The following is a 19,818-nucleotide window of genomic DNA, read 5'->3' on the forward strand; positions in this document are numbered from 1 at the left end:
TACTAGTCTAAGGAGTAATTAAAGCAATGAAGCTTAATTTCCAACTTTATTTCGAAATGTGGCGATAAGCTGAGTCCTACTACCATATGTTTGGCCTCCCATTGGTAACCATTTCCATCCACGGCTTCATCTTGGTCTCTAGCACGTCCAGGTAGGCATCAGTATTGTTGCTCCCTGTGCAGATTCCAGGGAGCGCTCCGAGCCTTTTTTACAAATGTTTAGAATAACAAATTCGTCAATTGGTTCCATAATTTTCCAACTGGTGCATGTTTGAACAAGCTATCTAACAAAACCCAAAATCAACTGTCTAAGGTCTTGTTTTTGCACAAGAGAGCACACCAAAGTGGTGATATGCGTAGGTTGCACCCTTTGTATTTAAAAGAAAACCGCATAAATATGGTTTTTAGGACCATATTTCCATGTGCATTGAAGGCCACAAAATCCTGAATTTTGGGTTATTAAGATATGTTCATCATTTTTAAGGTAAAAACAATCCAAAGAGAGTATTTCCATCTTAGAATAATTTTTTATTACTATTTTACTTCAATAAGTTATGAAAAATAACTTGATTTGTATTCAGCAAAATACAGCAGAATATTTGTAAAAAAAAAAGTTTATTTTTTTTTAAATTAGGCATGAAATAAGTTTGAAATATGGAATCTATTTCATTTTATATATATATATATATTGGATATGTGTTTGAACCCATCTTTATCAATAGATTCTGCTTCTAGCATGTACTCCGTATGGAATAGTAATATTATTTTCATTTTTATACTTTATTCTTTAATGAAGTAAATATAAAAACTTATTCTGCAGTATTCAGCTTTTGGATTTTGAGTTTTTTGAATATATTAAAAAAAGGAAAATAAAGAAGGATAAAAGATTGTTGTAAACGCTTTTGGAATTATAAATGGGCTTGATTTTAGCTCTACTTCCTATTCGGATCCAATGATCTTTTAATGGAGTTCTACACATTCAAACACACGCTTACACTACGCTATTTATAATGTTATACTATATTGTAAGTACCTACAAAATTCATTTTAATTCTTTCTTCTTTCAGAATAGCCCAGAAATGTCAGTCCATTCCTTAGGGAAAAGTGTCAAAATTTTAAGTGCCTTGACTCCTATTATGTCATTGATGTCATTTATCTGTTTTCTTATCGCATTCATCTCTCCATATTGGATCTTTGTAGAAGAGAAATTTCCGAACAAAAATCGAACTGTCCTTTTTGGTCCCAATGCTTCAATTGAATACTTTCAAAGGAACAGCTATGGAGGGCTATGGACAATTTGTTCTTCCTCTTGTAAGTTGACCTATGTTACTCTACATAAATTATATTTATTTAAACAATTAAAGTTTTTTTATTGCGAGACTTTGTGAAATACCTTACCACACATTACACGAGATATATCTAAAAATGAACAGTTAACCAATTCTGTCCATCTGTTGCACAATGTTTTAATTTAATAAAACAAATATTTACAGCGTCATTTAATTGCTGTTCTACAAATCAACGCTCTGGGCATTAAAAGAGGCACGACTAGACAAATTAAGAGCTGACAAAAAATTAATCAAGACTTTCAAAAAGAAAAGGAAATGTTAGTAGAAACGTATTGTATTTGTGAATTTTGGCATATTAACGTGTATTTATTTAGCTGCTGATAGAAAGTGTGTAGTATATTTTCATTTTCGTGAAATAAAGCTGTAATTAATGAATCTTTGAAATTATTAATGACGTCAGAGGAAGAAAATTAAAATTATAAGTTTTTATTTCTTTTTGTAGTCGATTCGCTCATAGAAGATTGGTCTAGGTTTATAATACTCCTTATTCCAAATTATTATTTTTATTTATTCTTGAATTTGGCTACTATTATTCACTTATTATGGAAATTAGAGCGAGGAATTGATTTGATAACTTCCCTAAATTAATTCGCTCAGCGTAAAGATGGTAGCACACTTAAATAAAACTAGTGACATTTGTCTACTATCTGTTGACAGTTACTCACCAAAGTTTCAGCCATTTTGGACTGGAATTTGTTATTTAAAAGTCCTTTGAGTGAGTTGATGTGCGTGACTGTGAGAAAATTGACAAAATTGATTATCATTAATTATATATATTTTACTAAGTATAAGCTTATAGTAGATTCAAAAAATAGCAGACACATAAAGGCTTGTCGTATTCAAATTTGACTTTTCTAAGTCAATCCAACTCGTAGTGATTGAACCAAAAACAAAAAGTGTCTCGTAAACAATTATTTTGTCGAAAAAACGCCGAGTACTATTTGGACGGGTTACAAAGACGGGAGCATTGCTGGGAGAAGTATGTAAACTTACAAGAAGACTATGTACAAAAATAAAAATTCAGAAAAAATGTCTTGCATCTTTGTTAGGTCGGAAACTTTTCTGAACATCCTAGTATTTTATTTATGTGCCCAATTTCTTGGTATGGCACTTCCTTAGTTTCTAAGTTATTAACAAATTAAGGAGTTAATTATTATTGTTTAAAAGAATGTTCTTACTATTTAATTACCCCAACAATGGATATGAATAAGAGAGATGCATTAGTGTAAAATGTCTGATTTTGAATAAAATATATCTTGTTTGATAATAATTCAATAAGTTAGAAAAATTTTTAAACTATAAAGTCTTCAAATTTAAATATTCATACCTTCAACTAATATTTTTGATTACGAATTAACTGGTATAAAATTTACAGGATGTCCAAGCTATCTGTGTTGCAAAAAAGATTTTTTTTTTTTCAAACGCAATTTTATTCCCAACCAGTTATCAAATTTATAAAAAAACAGATTCTGAAAGCTTGATCGATACAGATTGATTTTATTCAATAAGATCACCTCCAGCCTCATTTAAAATCTCTATATGAGGCCGAAAACACGAACAAGCCTTCACCACTTGGTCCTATAAAAATCCTGCAATTCCTTCTTGATCCAACTGATAAGTTCGTGTTTGGTGTTGCAGGGAGGTTGGTTGGTTTTTTATTTCATCGTGCCCAGATACAAAGTCTATTGGATTCAGATTCGGTGAGTTTGGAGAACAAAAGTCCAGCAAGATGAAGTCATCAAAATGGTATTGAAGACATTTGAGACTCTTTATTTATGTTGCATAAAAATTATCCCTTGATACCTCAAATTCCCTTCTAACCTTACGAACAAACGTCTTAATGAGTCGTAGAGTTTCAACAGATATCATGCTGTGCCTTTTCCAAATATTTAAAACAACGAATTCATTTATTGATTTCATTTTTTTTCTTCAAATGCTACAGATTTAAACAACCTATGTACACACGTTTACCGAGGATAGGACCCGAAAGTGACGTTATATATAGGTCGTGCACCCTGTAATGATAAAAAAAAGTGTTCTAATTGTTCCCTGTTGATTATAGTAAAAGTATCATATGTAACAACTGCTAAAGGCAATTAAATTTAATGGTGCTAAAATATTAATTATAAGGATGGGGTTGCGAAATACCTCAGGGAACAGACACTTTAGGATTTATAGGCTAGTAAACCGTACACATACACCCATACAAAAAAAATCTTCAACCTCTACCAATATCTTCTAACTTTTATTTTCTTTATTTTATTTTACATAGTATCTCATGGACATTCTAATTAAATAAAGATATATTTTATCTAATCATAATGTAATGTATTATTGATATTATTTCAATATCAATAAATTAAATTTTTATCTTAGCTATATTAGCAGTTCCCCAAATACATTTTATCGTATAGTTTTATAGGTGTATTTCTTCTTACAAAGTATAAAATTATTTTAATGTTGTATATGTACATATTGGACTTAAAATACTTTTTACGTCTTCAAAATTCATGGGAGTTGTATTGAATTGAAAAAGGATTCAGATTATTAATTAAGAAAATCCTATATAATTATTATGGATGTAGCATTCCTAAATTTTAACCTCCCATTCGATTCCGTCATAAACCTTAAAAATGCGTCTGAATTGAATGGAAAAGTCCTTTCATAGAACAATATTTGTAAAGTGAGGTCATTATCAGTTAAGTAAGGTCCTGCAGTGTTTAAAAGAATAATTAATACTTTAATTAGATCTAAGTTAAGAACTAAGTCTAGCTACTTCCGTGCATAGAATATACTTTACATTTTACTTAACTAATTGCATAGGAACTTTACAATAATATTAATTATAATAAAAGATTTTAGAGGGTACTTTAAAAAATTATTGCTTTTAAAGGACAATTTAAAGAAAGGGGATCAATTTCAAGTTCTATATGAAAGCTGATAAATTATAATTATTTAAAATTGAAACAAATTAAATTTCATTTTGATTTATATACTATGGATAATTGATCAATACTATATTCATTTATTTTTCTATACTGTTTTAGATATGAACCATGAGCTGACGTGTCGTTATATTGAATACTTTTCTTCGCGATCATATGAACCAGATCCATATGACTCATCCCTTGTCATACCATGTAAGTTCATTTCATAGCTAAGAAAGTAAATCAGGTCAAGTATAATGACGAAGAAGGAGGAGCTATGTGTCTTCAACCTCTAGAAAACTTAAGGATATTGAATAATAGATGGACTTTCATATGCAATATGTAAAGTTGTAAAAATTGGGAGTATTTTTTTGGATGTTGGTAATCTGTAAACATTTATAGTATTAATTATTATTTCTAGAGTATCTAATTCGGAAGGTTCGTTTTAATGTATTTTTTGAAAAGAATTATTATAAAACTTCGTGATCTGAATGTCGATATATTAAAGCATAAACAAATTTGTCACAAAACAAAGCTGAGCTCTCCTGATTACGTACAAGTCGAGAAAATGAACCTTGAACGTAATCGACGAACTGCCATTTGCGCACCCCAATCTGTTGGGCGTCTCCAATACCACCGTCTACGCCGTCAGTAAGTCTGAAATGTTAAAAAGGAAGAAGGGCTCTGTCAAAAAGGCTAAGCTGGAGTAAAAGCAAACAGCCCAGGCCAATCCATATATGTCCATGAGGAACCATGCAAGAGATCTCGGGGTTTCGCAACAGACCTTCCTGAGAGCTATCAAAAACGTGGGTGGAAAGAGTACTGTGTGGGTGAAAAACACCTTTTGAAAACAACGACGAAAGAAACGAAGCCCTCAACCCCACAGTCAACCTGTACTAGGATGTCATGACGGAGGACTACATCCATGACGGGTTCCAGGCCTTCTGTGCTCCCCTGGAAGCAATAATTACCGCTAAGGGTGGTCATATCAATGATTTAGAGAGCTCAGACACACATATATTTATAGTATTATTTTTGTTAAAATTCCATTGTTAATTAATTAACTATATTTGGTTAAAGTTTAAAATTGAAAGTGTTTAGATCTTATGTGACCACTTGGTATATAATTTGCCATTTTATAGATATGTAATAACATGTAATAATTTATTTTAAGCCTTGTGCTACTTATATTTTATGTTATAAATATTGGTTGTTACTATAGAAGTTACATTAAAATGAAAATGCAGGGATTTCATTGGCCATAATTCTAAATCCACAAAAAAATAAGGAAAATATAACAATGCAAATTATCTTTACCATACGCTAATGGTAAATTGCATATAAAATACAAATAATTTAAATTAAATAGATACTTTACATTAAAAAATGTATAAAATTTGTTATGCAGTGCCAATTGAAAAGGATAAATTTTCAAGTAATAACAATATTTGTTTTTGAAAAAAAAGATCAAAAACTATCGAAATCATTATGTATAGCTCTATTCTATGGACGGTAATACTTAGAAACATTTCTCTCCTCAGTGAGATTCGAGCCATGATGACATTGCTTGTGTGTGTAGACAAAGGTTTCAACTAATAAATGGGCTTTTATAAATAACATTGTAAGGTTTAAGGTCCTTTTGGACTCACCTCTCCCTCCCTGCTTTGTGCACGTTTAAAAAAATTCATATTCTAGTAAAAACAAGGTCATTTCATATTTTAAAACAAGGAAATTTTTTGTAAAAATGAATCTTTTGAAATTTTGCCACCGAGATATGAAACATTTTCACATTGCAGCGTATAAGTAAGTTTTTGTTTAACCCGTACTCTCCATTTCGTTACCAATATTGTTTATTGATATATTCGTAAATTCTAAGCATACTCACTCGTGAACTTTTTTTTTTTTAGAACAATATTATATGTTATATTTTTTATTGTTCCTTTAATTGGTAGGGAAGATATTTGACTGATGAAGTATATGTAAACATATTAGTACAAAAATTACTTCTATCTGATCTAGAAATCTTCTTTGAAGTCATTATACATTGCCTTCTCTAGGAAAGACCAGGGCGCAAACCTTCGCACATTGAACCAAGAGAATGATGTATCCTGAGAGAGTTTTGCAATGAAGTACCAGCTGCGGGGGAAAAATATTTACCCTTCGTTTTTGCTATATAAATCAAGGTTTTTGCGAATGTGGTAAAATTATTCTGGTCAAATACTAAAAATAAACAGAAAAAGAAAATGCCATCTGAATGTGACCAACGATTTTTGGTCCACACACTTTTGGACACTGGCAATAAACACATAAAGATTGCCATGTTAACATGGGTCCAGACCAACTACCCGAACATGAACGTGGTGTTCCAGTAGGATGGTAAGCCTACACATACGTCCAAAAAGGGCCAGAAGTGGTTGGAGGACAACTTGCCTTTCTGCCCACAGAAAATGTGGCCCCTACTCCCCAGATGACAACCCATTGGACTTCACTTTTTGGATACATGTTAAGTCCCAGGCCTGCACCGTCTGTCAGCCAAATATCAACAATCTAAAAGACGCCGTCAACCAGCACTGGGATTACATGTCTGAGGACAACATCTGAAATGGTTGCAAGGCCTTCAATGGCCACCTGAAAGCCATCATTGCTGCCAAGGGGAGCTACATCGCTGATTAGGGTAGCCAAGACATCATATTAGTTATTTTTGTATTTTACCTTGTTAGAAGCTAGTTGCTGAAATACAACATTATAAAGATCTAGATTGAAAGTATAAGATTTTTTCACCACACCCGGTATGCCATCATAATTGTTCAAGTCTTGAAAAGAGAGCATCTATGTTTAAAGTGTAAACACGAAGGAGTGTGCTCTTGAATGATGGAGAGTATCACAGATGATTTGTTAAAGAGTTATAAGCGTAAGCCACAGATGGAATTGAAGATCGACAATGGAGTATCCTTTCTATGGGACTTGTATTCATTTCCTTTCTTTCATAATTGCTTGCAGTGAATTTATTAAAACCAAATAACAACTAATCCAAGGTCCTCCCAAACATTATTCAAATGGGTAGGGTACCATTTAATTTTTCAGAGTTTTTTTCTTTACAAATACTGGAAGAGCTTAAAATTTACATTCATCTTTATGATTGCTCATATATTCAAATACATAATATATAAATAATTTCATTGAAATAAATGAAAAGAGTTTCATATTTGGTTTAATTCTATATTCAAACATATTTATGAGTAAAATATTTATGAAGCATTCAAAGTTTTATATTAGTAGAGAAAACTGGGAAAAGTTATTTATGTATATAGATATTTTTAGGAACAAATATATGTAGGCGTATGTGGTATGTTCATACAAAAGTATTCTGTATGAAATTTGAAAATCAAAGATGAAATGGATCTTAAATATTCATAACTTTGTAGGGTGAGCTATTTGTAAAACTACAGGCCATTGCAACATTTTGGGTGTTTCAAAATATTACTTTTTTATACATATCAAAGGGTATGGAAGTTAACCTAATTACAGTTATTGAAAGGAGAATAAATAACTTTTCAAAACAAAATTTGTATAAATATTAGTGGTATAAGTAAAATTTGAAAATTAGGGTATTTTGGTAGAATAAACTTAAAAATATTTATTTTCCATAATTTGTCTTTTCAAATAAATTGAAAAGATTTACTTTTACTAGATTGACTAGATTTAATATAAGAATATTTATTTCAATAAATTATTTTTCTTCCCAAAAAAAAAAAACTACTTCCTTTAAAGTGTTTCTTTCTACATCTTATTCATACTTGATTTATGCATTCCTGTATCCAGATATTCTAGAATATATTTTGCCACTAATCTTATATTTTGACCCTGTTTTTCAATGTTCTTCATATTTAGTTTTATACAAAATAATGATTGATACTATATTTTAATCCATATTGAAGAAATAAATAACATGACAACTTTTCCGATCTAGCTGTAATCAAAATTTGAAATAAGTGGGGAAAAACACCCTAATGTACATGTTTCATTATATTCTTCATAAAACCTTAAATCTTTTATTGCGGTACAAGATAATTTTTGACTCAAAATTGTTACAACTTATATCAAACAATTCGTTAGACAAATAAATGAAAGATATTTCATGATATGTTAACTTCGATTGATTGCTTTTGAAGTTTATTCTGAAGAGGAGTTATTTTGAAAGTATTTATTTAACTTAGAAGAAAGGTTTAATCGTAACAAAGTTTTAAAAATGATTAATTTACTCACACTTGAGAATTGAACTATTTTTTTAACTAAACTATTCGTTAGATTTCTTTATAGAAATTATAAGTTATAGCAATCAATTTTGTAAGCTTACCTTTTTATTGACTTTTATTTGATCCACTACGATAGCAAATGTATTACTTTTTCTCTTACGTTATTTCCTTTCATAATAAGTCCACTATATTCAAAATGGTTACAATTTCCTTTACATAGCATTGTCTTTCTTTACATTTGTAATCTTGAAATTGACGTTTGAGTAAACTTGAACTTTTAGCTTGGGGCAAGTAATATTTTTCCTCGTACTCCTAAATACATTCCCGTTTTGTATGCTATTTGAATCAGTGATATTTCTATGATTCATCTGTTTAGTAATTATAATGGTCTTCTCGAACTTTCAGGTACATTATAGATCCTCTTTTCCATTTTTTTTTTTCTCCTTTCATAAGCACTCATTTTTTTAAATAATTCGAAGGATACTAATGATCGTTGATCAAAACTTAGAACTTTAGAATTTAATGGGACAAAAGTAACCAGGATAAAATCAGTGCACAAAAAAATAATCATTTTTCAAGTACCCTAACAGGAATGAAAAAATGTAATTTAACAAACAAAACACTTCGTTTTGTACTTTTTAAAAAGAAACGATTTTGAACTGCAAATTTCCCCACCCATATTTTTATTAATATATTCCTGAAAAGTTGAACAAATGTTGCAACTGCCTTTATTTTACAATTATCTTCACTCTACATTAAACTGTCCCGTTATCAGTGTGATTTTTATTAATAATGGAAATCGATAAACTAATTTTTACAAAGTTTAGAGTATTTCTTGCAATTTTTTATGTTTAAGAGGATTTTAATTTGGTTTTCTTGTTTTATCACAGATAACATGGTCTTTGTTTTTTTTTTATTCAACTACAATAAAATTTTGCTATATAATTTTTAATAGTACAGGAGAACCGGTAATCAATCTGCACATCTTAAAACCCTTAAAATTATTAACACAATAAAATTTTTACAAATAAAACAATGACTAAAATATGAAACGGTACAAGAGATTAAAAAAGGGGGAGCTTAGTCTTACAAATTCCCGGGTTTTTTTTATTGATAAGAAAAATAAAGTGACTTAAATCACGCCAAAAATGACATGAGAGGCTTCAAACTTTGTTAAAGTCAGTTTATATTGTTATTTTTAGCAGAAAAAGTCATTGTAAGGACGAAAAAAATATTAATCGGACAACGGGATAGTCTATTTTATATACTAGAATAGTTATAAGGTAGTCTTAATTAATTACACGGGGAAACATTTAGGGGGAAGGGAAATTTATTTTATACAAATCAAATAAAAACAATAATCGAATTTATGTATGAGTACAAAATCCAAAACTGATCTCAGTTTTTCTCTGTTATCTCCATTCTAATATAGCTGGTATTATAGTAATTCGGAACTGTTAGCGTTCAGAATCATTTTTTAACCTTAAAACCATCCCCAAATTAAAAGTAGGATTAATAAAACTCACATAAAAGTATTTTTATTGATTTTGTATCTTGTTTTGAACTCGATATATTTACATTGGTGAAAAACGATATTCTTCTTTATATCCTTTTAACTTATTTATAATGCATGATGACAAATATTATACCTTATATTATAGAAAAATATTCAAGGTATAATTGAATGTTTGAATTCGGATTCTGAATCCCACGAGGGACGGCGGGAGGAGAATTCATCCAAGGAAAACCACCAGACCTAATCAAGATATAGAGTGGACTCCTTCCTTGAGAATGAGATACCAGGATCGAAAGAATTAAGCGATCCCTTCCCGATAAATAGATAATTTTAATATTTCAAAATGGGATCACTTAAAAAATACGAAATGGAACAAAAATTCTTGGAGATGCATATTTTTAAATAAATCTTTTTTTTTTATTATACATAGAATATTTTTCTCTAATTGAAGCTATGACATTAGTCATCACTATGTATTGTAAATAAGTTAAAGGGTTTACAGAAGAGTGTCGTTTTTTATAATTTTTCAGCCTAAAAATGGAAATAAACCAAATTCAGAAGAAGATACAAAATCAATAAAAACACTATTTAATCATAAAAAACATTATTACATAACTTTGAATTTGGAAATTGTTTTAAGGGTAAAAAATGACTTTGAACGATAATTGTCCCGAATATGTCCGAATTGTCACTATAATCCCAGATATTTTAAAATTCAGATGACTGAGAGAAAAACTGAAATCAATTTAGAATTCGGCCGTCAAAGGTTAATTCATTTTTTGAATTGACTTCATTTGTACAAAATGAGTGTTCCCCCTGTGTTATGTTTGTTTTATAAAAAAAAAGTCCCATTTTTGATCTTCTGTGGATAAATAATTTTGAAATATACGCGTCAATTTTTGTGTTCTGGATGTTTTTCGATATTTATATTTGTGTTGAAGCTTCATTGGCAAAGATCTTTTTAATATGTTCACTTTAACACTCTAATGGTAATTTTCCAATCTGTTAAATATAAGACGTAATGAGAAGGGATGGTGTTATGAGGGTTGAGCAAACTAAAAAATATATATAATCTGTAATTTAATTTTTTCAAATGACCACCATTTAATAAAAATATTTTCTTTATTATTTAAATATGAAATTAAACTATATACTCTCTTCTCTAAAACTGGCACTGAGTGGAGATCAAAGATTTTCTACTTTACTAATTCCTTATGAGGGGTCTGAACATTCATTTTTGACATTTCCCTATTTTGAGGAAAGATGGAGATATTTAATATATATTACATGATGAATAATTATATTTATTTATTTTTAGATTCAATACTCAACTCCGCAGGCTTTATTTTCACAGCTGGTACATTTATGTTCATTGGAGGAATTTTACTTGCAATGGGGAATTTGATGAAAAAACGTAAAATATTGACATTTGTGTCGGGTATCGTATTCATTCTTTCAGGTGAGAGGGAGAAAGCTCTTTTGAATGTAATAAATGATGATTTATATTTATCCACATATACTAGGGGGTATCACGGGATCCCAAAATTGAGCTATCATGCATTTTGATCCCTTAAAACTTGCAAATGGTAAATAAAATCCGTTTAACGAAAAAAAAATCCTAGAGATAAAAATTATTCCCCCCCCCCCTTTTTTTCCGGAAAGGTATGAAGTAAAAAAAATAATTATGGAATAAACTTTTTTTTTTCTTATTTATAAAAAAGCTTCATGTGCTTTTAAAAATGATATTTTTGCTAAAGTTAAATTTCTTACTTCTACAACGAAATAAACTTTGGGCGCCCCGGAGTTAGTGCATTAATAGACGAAAAAGATAAAAATTACTTATGAAAAGGAGAAAAGTCTGCCAATATCTTATTTTTTTTTATTCTATATAAGTTAGTATATAATAATGTGGATAATTATCCTTAATCTTTTATTAATACTGTTTTTAAACATATTATATGTAAATATATCAAACTTGGTACTGACACTTAGTTATAAATTTCCTTAGTTTATCTTTTGATTTTAAAGTTGACAAAAGGTATCCGTTTCTTTGGTTATATCCGTAAACCTTACAAGAAGCCTCTGAAACTAATTTCACTGCCCTTTCTACAAATTGGGAATAGCATGGATATTTATCTTATTTCAAAAGCTCATTCTTTGCTTTCATAAGTTCTTTATCTGACCAATATTGTAATATTGGAGAAACTGAAATTACTATCATAGACCAGACAATCATATTCATAAAATGATTTGATTTATAATTTATTTTATTAGGAATTGGCTATGGGGGTCAAGACTTTGTACAATGCAAATTTACGAACTTCTGAATCTTCATCTACCAATGCTGCTAACAATATATTTTCATGATGAGCGAAGAATGAATTTTGGGATAAAAATTTTTGAACGATAGGTGCCAGATCTTGATCAATACCTCTTGATAGTGACATTGCAAGCTGAAAATCCTTCTAACCGTGATAGCAATTCGGTTGACAATTAATTGCAAACCACATTGGAGCGTAATAGTTTAAGATAAATGTTACCAATTTTAAAAGGTTTTTGCTAGGCTTTTTATTTGATATATAATATTGCAAAATACTTTGGAGGGAAAGTTCAAGCCTCCTTACAATGCCAGATCAAATTCCTACGTTTGTGTTGCAACCATCACATATGATAGCAACTATGGATTCTAAGCTTTCATGATCCTCTAGAATTGATAGTATTTCTCTAGCTTGATCCTCCGCTTTCCCACTTCTTGGTGAAACATGGTCAATGTATTCATGTTAGAGTATTAATAATAACTATATGCTCCTCTTTTTCTGTGTAAAATTTATTTTTTGGTAGGAAGCTGCCATTGCTTCTCTCTTGATGTTCAACGATTTTAACCATTTTGGTAAGGTTGATCTTGCCATCAAAACCAATGCATTTGATTTTCATTGATTCTTCTTTGGTCTTTCCCTTTTCACTTTTTGCCTATCAAGTATATTTGAAGGCACAATTAATTTCATATCTTCTAAAAGAGAATTACATATAGCAGCTACTGCTGTATCTGACAACCCAAAGCTGTCCGACATTATTGGGAGATTAGGGTAACTCCCCATTATGGTCAGATTTTTTTAATTGCCTCACAGATTCTTCTTCAAAGTTCAAGTTCTTATTAGCATTTTCAGGGATTGGGAAATCTTCCAGATCTGAAAAATTTGTTAAGGACTGATTATAAGAATTTTGGCCCATTAGCCGTTTCTCTTCGTTATTTTTACGCTCAATTTGACATTCTTTACTGCTGGCAGTACCAAATTCTTTCTGGAAGTAACACAACCAATATGTCCAAACATCCCCACCCTATTTTTTGATCAATATATGCCACCATTCTTGAAGGGAAATCTTTCTTTGACATTTGCATTTATCTATTGGAAATTTATTATCATAGCATTCAAATGAAGCGATATCAAACATTTCTTCCCACTCATTAACGATCTTTTTGACCACAGGATTACCAGTTTTCAAGCCATTTTTAGAAATCCTGTCAACTTTTTTGTCTATTTTTTGAATTTTACCAGCAACAAAGTATTTGTTCATTGCAGGAATGCTGAATTTCTCCCATATTGATAAAAACTAAATCAGCAGTTGTTAAATAAGCTTCTCTTTTAAACCATTGATCAGGACGAGTTTGATATAAGGCTTGTTTTACCATTAAAAGGGATTTATCTATAAATGGGAGAATTGTTGGATTTAGATAACTGGGCTGACCAAAAAGGAAATGCAGAGTTAAACTTCTTGTAGCGATTGTTGTTTCTGTTTGAATACTACTTTGTGAAAAAGCACTTGCATTGCATTTATAATGAAGTACTCTTGAACAATGGTTCGATTTGAAGTTTTTTTATAAAAGAAACATGTTAATAAGTCTATTTTTCAAAATACAAAGAGGTATAAATAAAGAATGTTAAATTTGGATTCCTTTGTTCCAAATGTACAAAGTACTAAACAACCATTTAGCAGATATGCTATCCACATTATTATATACTAACTTATATAGAATTAAAAAATAAAGATGTTGGCAGAATTTTCTCCTTTTCATAAGTAATTTTTATCTTTTTAGTTTATTTTTGCACTAAATCTGAGGCGTGCAAAGTTTATCTCGCTGTAGAAGGAAGGGATTTAACTTTAGCAAAAAATTGCATATCATGCAAGATCATTTTTTAAATTTTTTTTTCTTCATACAGACACCTTTCCGGACAAAAATCTTTTTTCTTTTTATCTCCGGGATTTTTTTTTTTTTGTAAAACGGATTTTATTTACAATTCGCAACTTTTGAGAGGTCAAAATGTGTGATAGCACAATTTAGGGCTCCCATGATACCCCCTAATATATACTATTAGAAAAATATTTTATTTAATAAAATATAAATTAACCTTTTGACAAAAAAAAATTAATGAACTTTAACAAAAATTGATTTTCGAATGCTCAGAAAATGTTCATTGTAATATTTTATCCTGAAATATGTCATTTTTTAATATGAAGTACGATAAACGCTAAAATTGAGGGGCCAAAGGCTCATTTATTGATCCCTACTTTTTGTGGAAAAAAAATAAAAATAAACAAAGAACATTATTGTGATTATGATGTCCTCAATAACTCTGGGTAGGAAGTTAACCAACACTTTGTTGGCAAACTTTTAGTATTTTGAGTAATAGACAAAATTGTTCTATAAATGTCAAATATCGAACAAGAGAAGTTATGTTGTCGAAATTTGCAAAATATAATCGAAAAATCTTTAGATATGTCAAACTTTGTATTAAAATAATAAAAAACTTTTCAAAATTTAATTTGAAAAAAAGTATCACCTCTATAAAAAAAATCTCTGAGCTAGTCACGGCTCTCTGTGATATTATTTTCTTTTCATCCTGACACACACATTCATTTATGAGTTCAGACCCTCCTAGATGTCTACATAGTATCTATGTCCAAATTATCTTAGTTTGAATTCATTTATATATTAACCTTTATCCTTTTCAGGTCTTTTATTATTCATTGGACAAATCGTATTTATTGCTGTCTTTAAGACAGAAGTAGGCGGAAAACTTGTTCCTAAAACACCGTTGTCTCCTCCACTTGTTTCCTACAAATATGGTTGCTCCTTTACACTTCTTATTCTCTCTTTCCTTCTATCAGAGCTTACAGGAACTTTTGCAATATTCTATTTCATTTATCACTATCAGTATAAATGGTCTTGTAAAGAACTGCCATCGTATAACCACAATAAGTCCAAAACAGATTCTAGTAAATTATCTTTAAACAAGAAGGGAGAGAATAGAAGTGCAACTCCTGGATCCTCTACTCCGAGTACAACTGTAGGTGCAAATAAAACGAATGGTTTCATACCAAATCGTCGTCATAGCTTTGATAATATTAATGAATTAAATCATTCCAATCATCAAATCAGTAATGGTGGTCCAAATTGGAACTTTGATAGAAATAGTAATCAAACAACACCAACAGGAACAACACCTATATCTTCCAGTACCTCTACCAAGGTTCCGACCTCTGTATTGACTTTTGAAGAAGATAACTGTCCTCGACATCGCTCTCAGACGAACAACAGAGGAGCTTGTTTCTGTCATAATAATCAGTGCCCCAATACATTTCCAAATGCAAATGATTATTGCAACCTTTTAACACCAGTCAATTTGAGTCATCGAGATTGGTGGAGCATATATTGGTCTCTGCCTAAAGATCAGAGTGGAAGGATGGTTCATTATCCACAAAATGGTTTAAGAAGACCATTTCCTCAAAGAACGTCTTTTTTTCCACCTATGGAGTCGGATGAGGATGATTCTTTATCACCATCTAGAGTATTAAATTTAGAGGTGAATGTCTCTAAATCACCCCTACCAGGAAAAGGAATTCTGAAACAAACAAAGAAGTTCTTAAACACTTAATATGTTGTTAGGTCAATTGTTGTGTTATACTTTGAAAAATTTAATAATCCATTTATATTTTTATATGTTGATACCTTATGTACTTAAATGACTTATATTATGGCCTATGTATAATTGTATGAACATAAATGTATGTAAGTACTTCTAGTCCTGTTTAAATATTGTTTTGTCTCTTTTTCAATATATGGAAACACAAATTGAAATAAATCTTTATTTCACATTAAAATCTTGATGTGAGTTTGTACACGCCCATTTTTACTCCATTAATTAATTATCCATGAATAGCCATTCTTTTTTTTAAGAGACCAAGGGGGGTTAGGGAAGGGTTAAATTGGCAATGACGAATATACATAAAAGGATATCTATTTTTGACCTAGGTTAAGGTTGTGACTGGTTCTGATTGAGATTTTTAACCGGCTTCTGGTACCCAAACTTTTATGATTCATAAAAAAAAACAAAGAGATTTTCCGGCTCTTAAAAACAAATACCAGTATTGCATAATACTTAATCCTAGTTATAAAAAAAGATTTTTTCGTTAACAACCTTGAACTTTACTTATCTTGATTAGACAGGGCTTTAGTTTTCTCACACGTTGTTACTTTTATTGTATCACACAACTCTTCCCTCTAAAAGAAACAGAGAAAAGGTTAAAAATCGTTGGTAGTTACGAATTATGTACAGTTTAAAGGAAGTAATTATATTTCAACCAATCAACAGTCAGAACATTGATTAGGAGAAAAAAAGCAAAATCATAAACAGCTGACCATATAATAAACTTTATATTTTTGTGTTAGCGAGGTAACGCCATGCTGCGTAGTTTCTTCTTTTTCTTTTTCTAAAATCAGTTTTGCTAAGCTGTAAATAGTTATTGACTATTATTCAATAATAATTTCATAGCTGGAAGAATTGGCTAAGTAACAACTGATTTTGGGCCTTTTTCTGTTTCTTTTCGGAGAAAAGGTTGCAAGATACAATAAAGGTGATAATATATATCCAATATTATTATTAAAATAATTATTATATTAAAAAATTAGTATATTCGAAATGTAGTAACATTATGTTATTTATTGTTTCTTTATCAGTAATCAGTAAAAATAGAACTTTAATCCTGAGTCTATTTTATTTAAGTCTGAACTTTTAGTTAATAGCTTATAAAATTATCAAAATTTATCCAAGTGTTTTGCTCTAATTATTTAAATCTACCCAAATCCGAGAAAATGTGGATCTGTTATATCTTTAGTACCGACATGCAATATTGGAACTCATTACTTTTTACTATTGGAGATATTAAAATTAATTATTAAATCTGCATATACATTCCCAAAACAATAATCATATCCTAGGATAAATTATTATTCCTTTTTTTTTTTAATACAATTTATTTAACAGCTGTGTTACATTCCTCACTAAAATAAACACTTGTTAAACACAAAAATAAAGAATATGATCATAATTCTACAGTTTTAGTTTGGAAAAAAGTTTAACCTATATTTATACATATATTTTATTTGGGGACATCGTTTAAAGCGTAAACAGCCCCTATTGGCCTCTCTTATGTAGGTAGTGTATTGAATCTATAAGTAGAAATTATTTGTATGTGTAACAAGTTTAAGAGGTTCCCCTAGAGTTGAATTGCTTAAAAATTGCATTTTAAAGAGACCGGATAGCTTTTTGTCAAGCTAAAGATCACCTTGAGACAGATGGCAAGTATGTTTATTTTCTCCCATATCTCCTCATTGTCATTATTAGATATGTGAAAAAGGTAGAAATATTTGTCAGGGTAAAAATTACATATGAGTTAATTTTATCAAATATATAGAAACTGTAAGTGACAATTATATTTAGGAATCTCATTTTTGTAGAAAAAAATACGGTGTGGGATTAAAAAAGTAAAATGGTTTTCACTATTGTTTTTTTTTCTTTTTTTAATTATGTTCATGCTTTGAAAGATTGTCTTGATATTAACATTTATTGCTGAATGAAGAATTCCCTCATTCTTTTGGTCTCTTTTTAGATGAGTATTTGCAATAGAAATAAAGTAAAAAAAATAGATAAACGAACTACGCAAATCTTGCAATAATGGCTGACAAATTTAGACTGTTTCATAGAGCAGTGGTAGTAATTTTCAACTCTTTATTGGAAGACATGTAATTGCTCATTCCTACAAATATCCTTGATTGGCAAAAAGTTAGAAGAGAAGAGACAGATAATTAGGAAACTAACTTTAAAGAATCGCTTAAATCAAAATGTATTGGTTTGGATTGACAAGACAAAAGTGATTAGATCTCTTGATGAAAATAAAAAATGTATCTTATCTGTTCCGCTTATATAACGATTCTGAACCCATAAAGATCTCATGAAAGTAGAAGAAAGGACATTGCAATTTGAAAACTTTCCTTGTCATTTGCAGTCCGATGAAAGAGCTGTAAAACTCGTCTGAAAATTCTGAAATTCTGATTCTGAAAAAGTTTATGGATACAATCAGAGAAATGGCTCTATTTTATCAACACTGAAATCGAGAAAATGACTTAAACATTTTAGAACTAAGAAACAATTCAATTAATTTTTTTAACGAAAGAAACAAAAAAAAAACATTATTTCATAATTATACGCCAATATTTTAGAATAAGGATGTTAATATGTAAATGTTTGCTAGAAAAATTATTCTTATGTATGTGTGATTATTTTATATATGAAATACAGTAGTATTTGAATTAAGATCCTGAGAAATAGTATCTTCTTTTTGTAAAAGAGGCAAAAAAAAAATTTTTTTTTTTTTTTTTTTTTTCGATCAAATTTTAAAAGATCACTTTTTTTGTCAAATTCTGCGTGGTTATGCCTTTTATTGCTCTTTGCACCTTTGTAAAATCCCTTGACATTTTTTTTAATTAACATAAGATATTCATTATATGACAATACAAATAATTTTTTATAAATAATTTTTTTATCTGACGCATTTAAAAAAGTTTTACTTCATATGGAAACCTTAACCTTTGAGCGCAAAATGGAAGGGGGGTTCTACCCAGAATCTATTTATCTGGGTACATTTCCATTGTCAAGACGCTACTTTTGCAAGGGTTAAACTTTTCCTATCTCAATCTTCGTTTTGGACTATACCCTCTTATATATGTATATATATTAGGGTGTACCGTAATGGCAAAAGTCGGGAATTTGGTAGTGAGGATACATATATATATTTTTGCATTTTATTCCTTTAACTAAAAAATAGCCATCAAAGGTCCAAAAAAGGGTCCTTCATGGACGCTTTTTGATTTGAAAATCTGTAAAATGTTGAAACAAAGGAAATTTTGATGTTTTTTCTTTAAAATTATAGATTTGAATTCAGTTACAGGATTTTTATTTTTGAAGTATTATAAATTAAACATATATTTTGTAATAATTTTTAAGGAATCGTTCTCTAACTTGTCTCAAGGGATGAGTATTTTAGTTCCAAGCAATGTTTTCAATAAAAAAATATTATTTTTAGATACCGTGTATAACGCACATATATTTAGACGTGTCTCTGCCTTTTTACTAAATAAATCGCCTTGTGTGTTGTTTTTTTTTATAACGAGGGTCTAATATATTATTATTGAATATACTTTTGTTGCTAATTTCTGTAGTGTCCTTAGAGACCTCAAAAAGAAACTCACTAGTAAACATGCTGAGTGCTAGCTTACTCTAAGATACAATCATAAAGAATACAAAAAAGAGAAAAGAAGAAAAGATTAGAAACAAAAGAAAATCCTCTTACTGATATTAATGTAGGATACTTATATTGTAATCACTACATTTATGCCAAATAAGACACACTATTTTACTGATTTATAATTTT

The 19,818-nt window shown here is 29.7% G+C and overlaps 1 protein-coding gene across 1 annotated transcript in view; it reads left to right on the forward strand.

Moving 5' to 3' along the window:
- Positions 1–16,209, forward strand: part of LOC121120792 (uncharacterized) — a 62,364-nt gene extending 46,155 nt beyond the window's left edge. The window contains exons 3-6 of the mRNA XM_040715670.2: positions 1,067–1,310; positions 4,396–4,488; positions 11,366–11,506; positions 15,061–16,209. Coding sequence (XP_040571604.1) covers positions 1,079–1,310; positions 4,396–4,488; positions 11,366–11,506; positions 15,061–15,983 — 1,389 coding nt within the window. The 5' untranslated portion in view covers positions 1,067–1,078 and the 3' untranslated portion in view covers positions 15,984–16,209. The remainder of the gene's footprint in view (positions 1–1,066; positions 1,311–4,395; positions 4,489–11,365; positions 11,507–15,060) is intronic.
- Positions 16,210–19,818: the final 3,609 nt, after the last annotated feature.

Source organism: Lepeophtheirus salmonis, chromosome 6 (assembly GCF_016086655.4).
Source record: "Lepeophtheirus salmonis chromosome 6, UVic_Lsal_1.4, whole genome shotgun sequence".
NCBI lineage: Eukaryota > Metazoa > Arthropoda > Copepoda > Siphonostomatoida > Caligidae > Lepeophtheirus > Lepeophtheirus salmonis.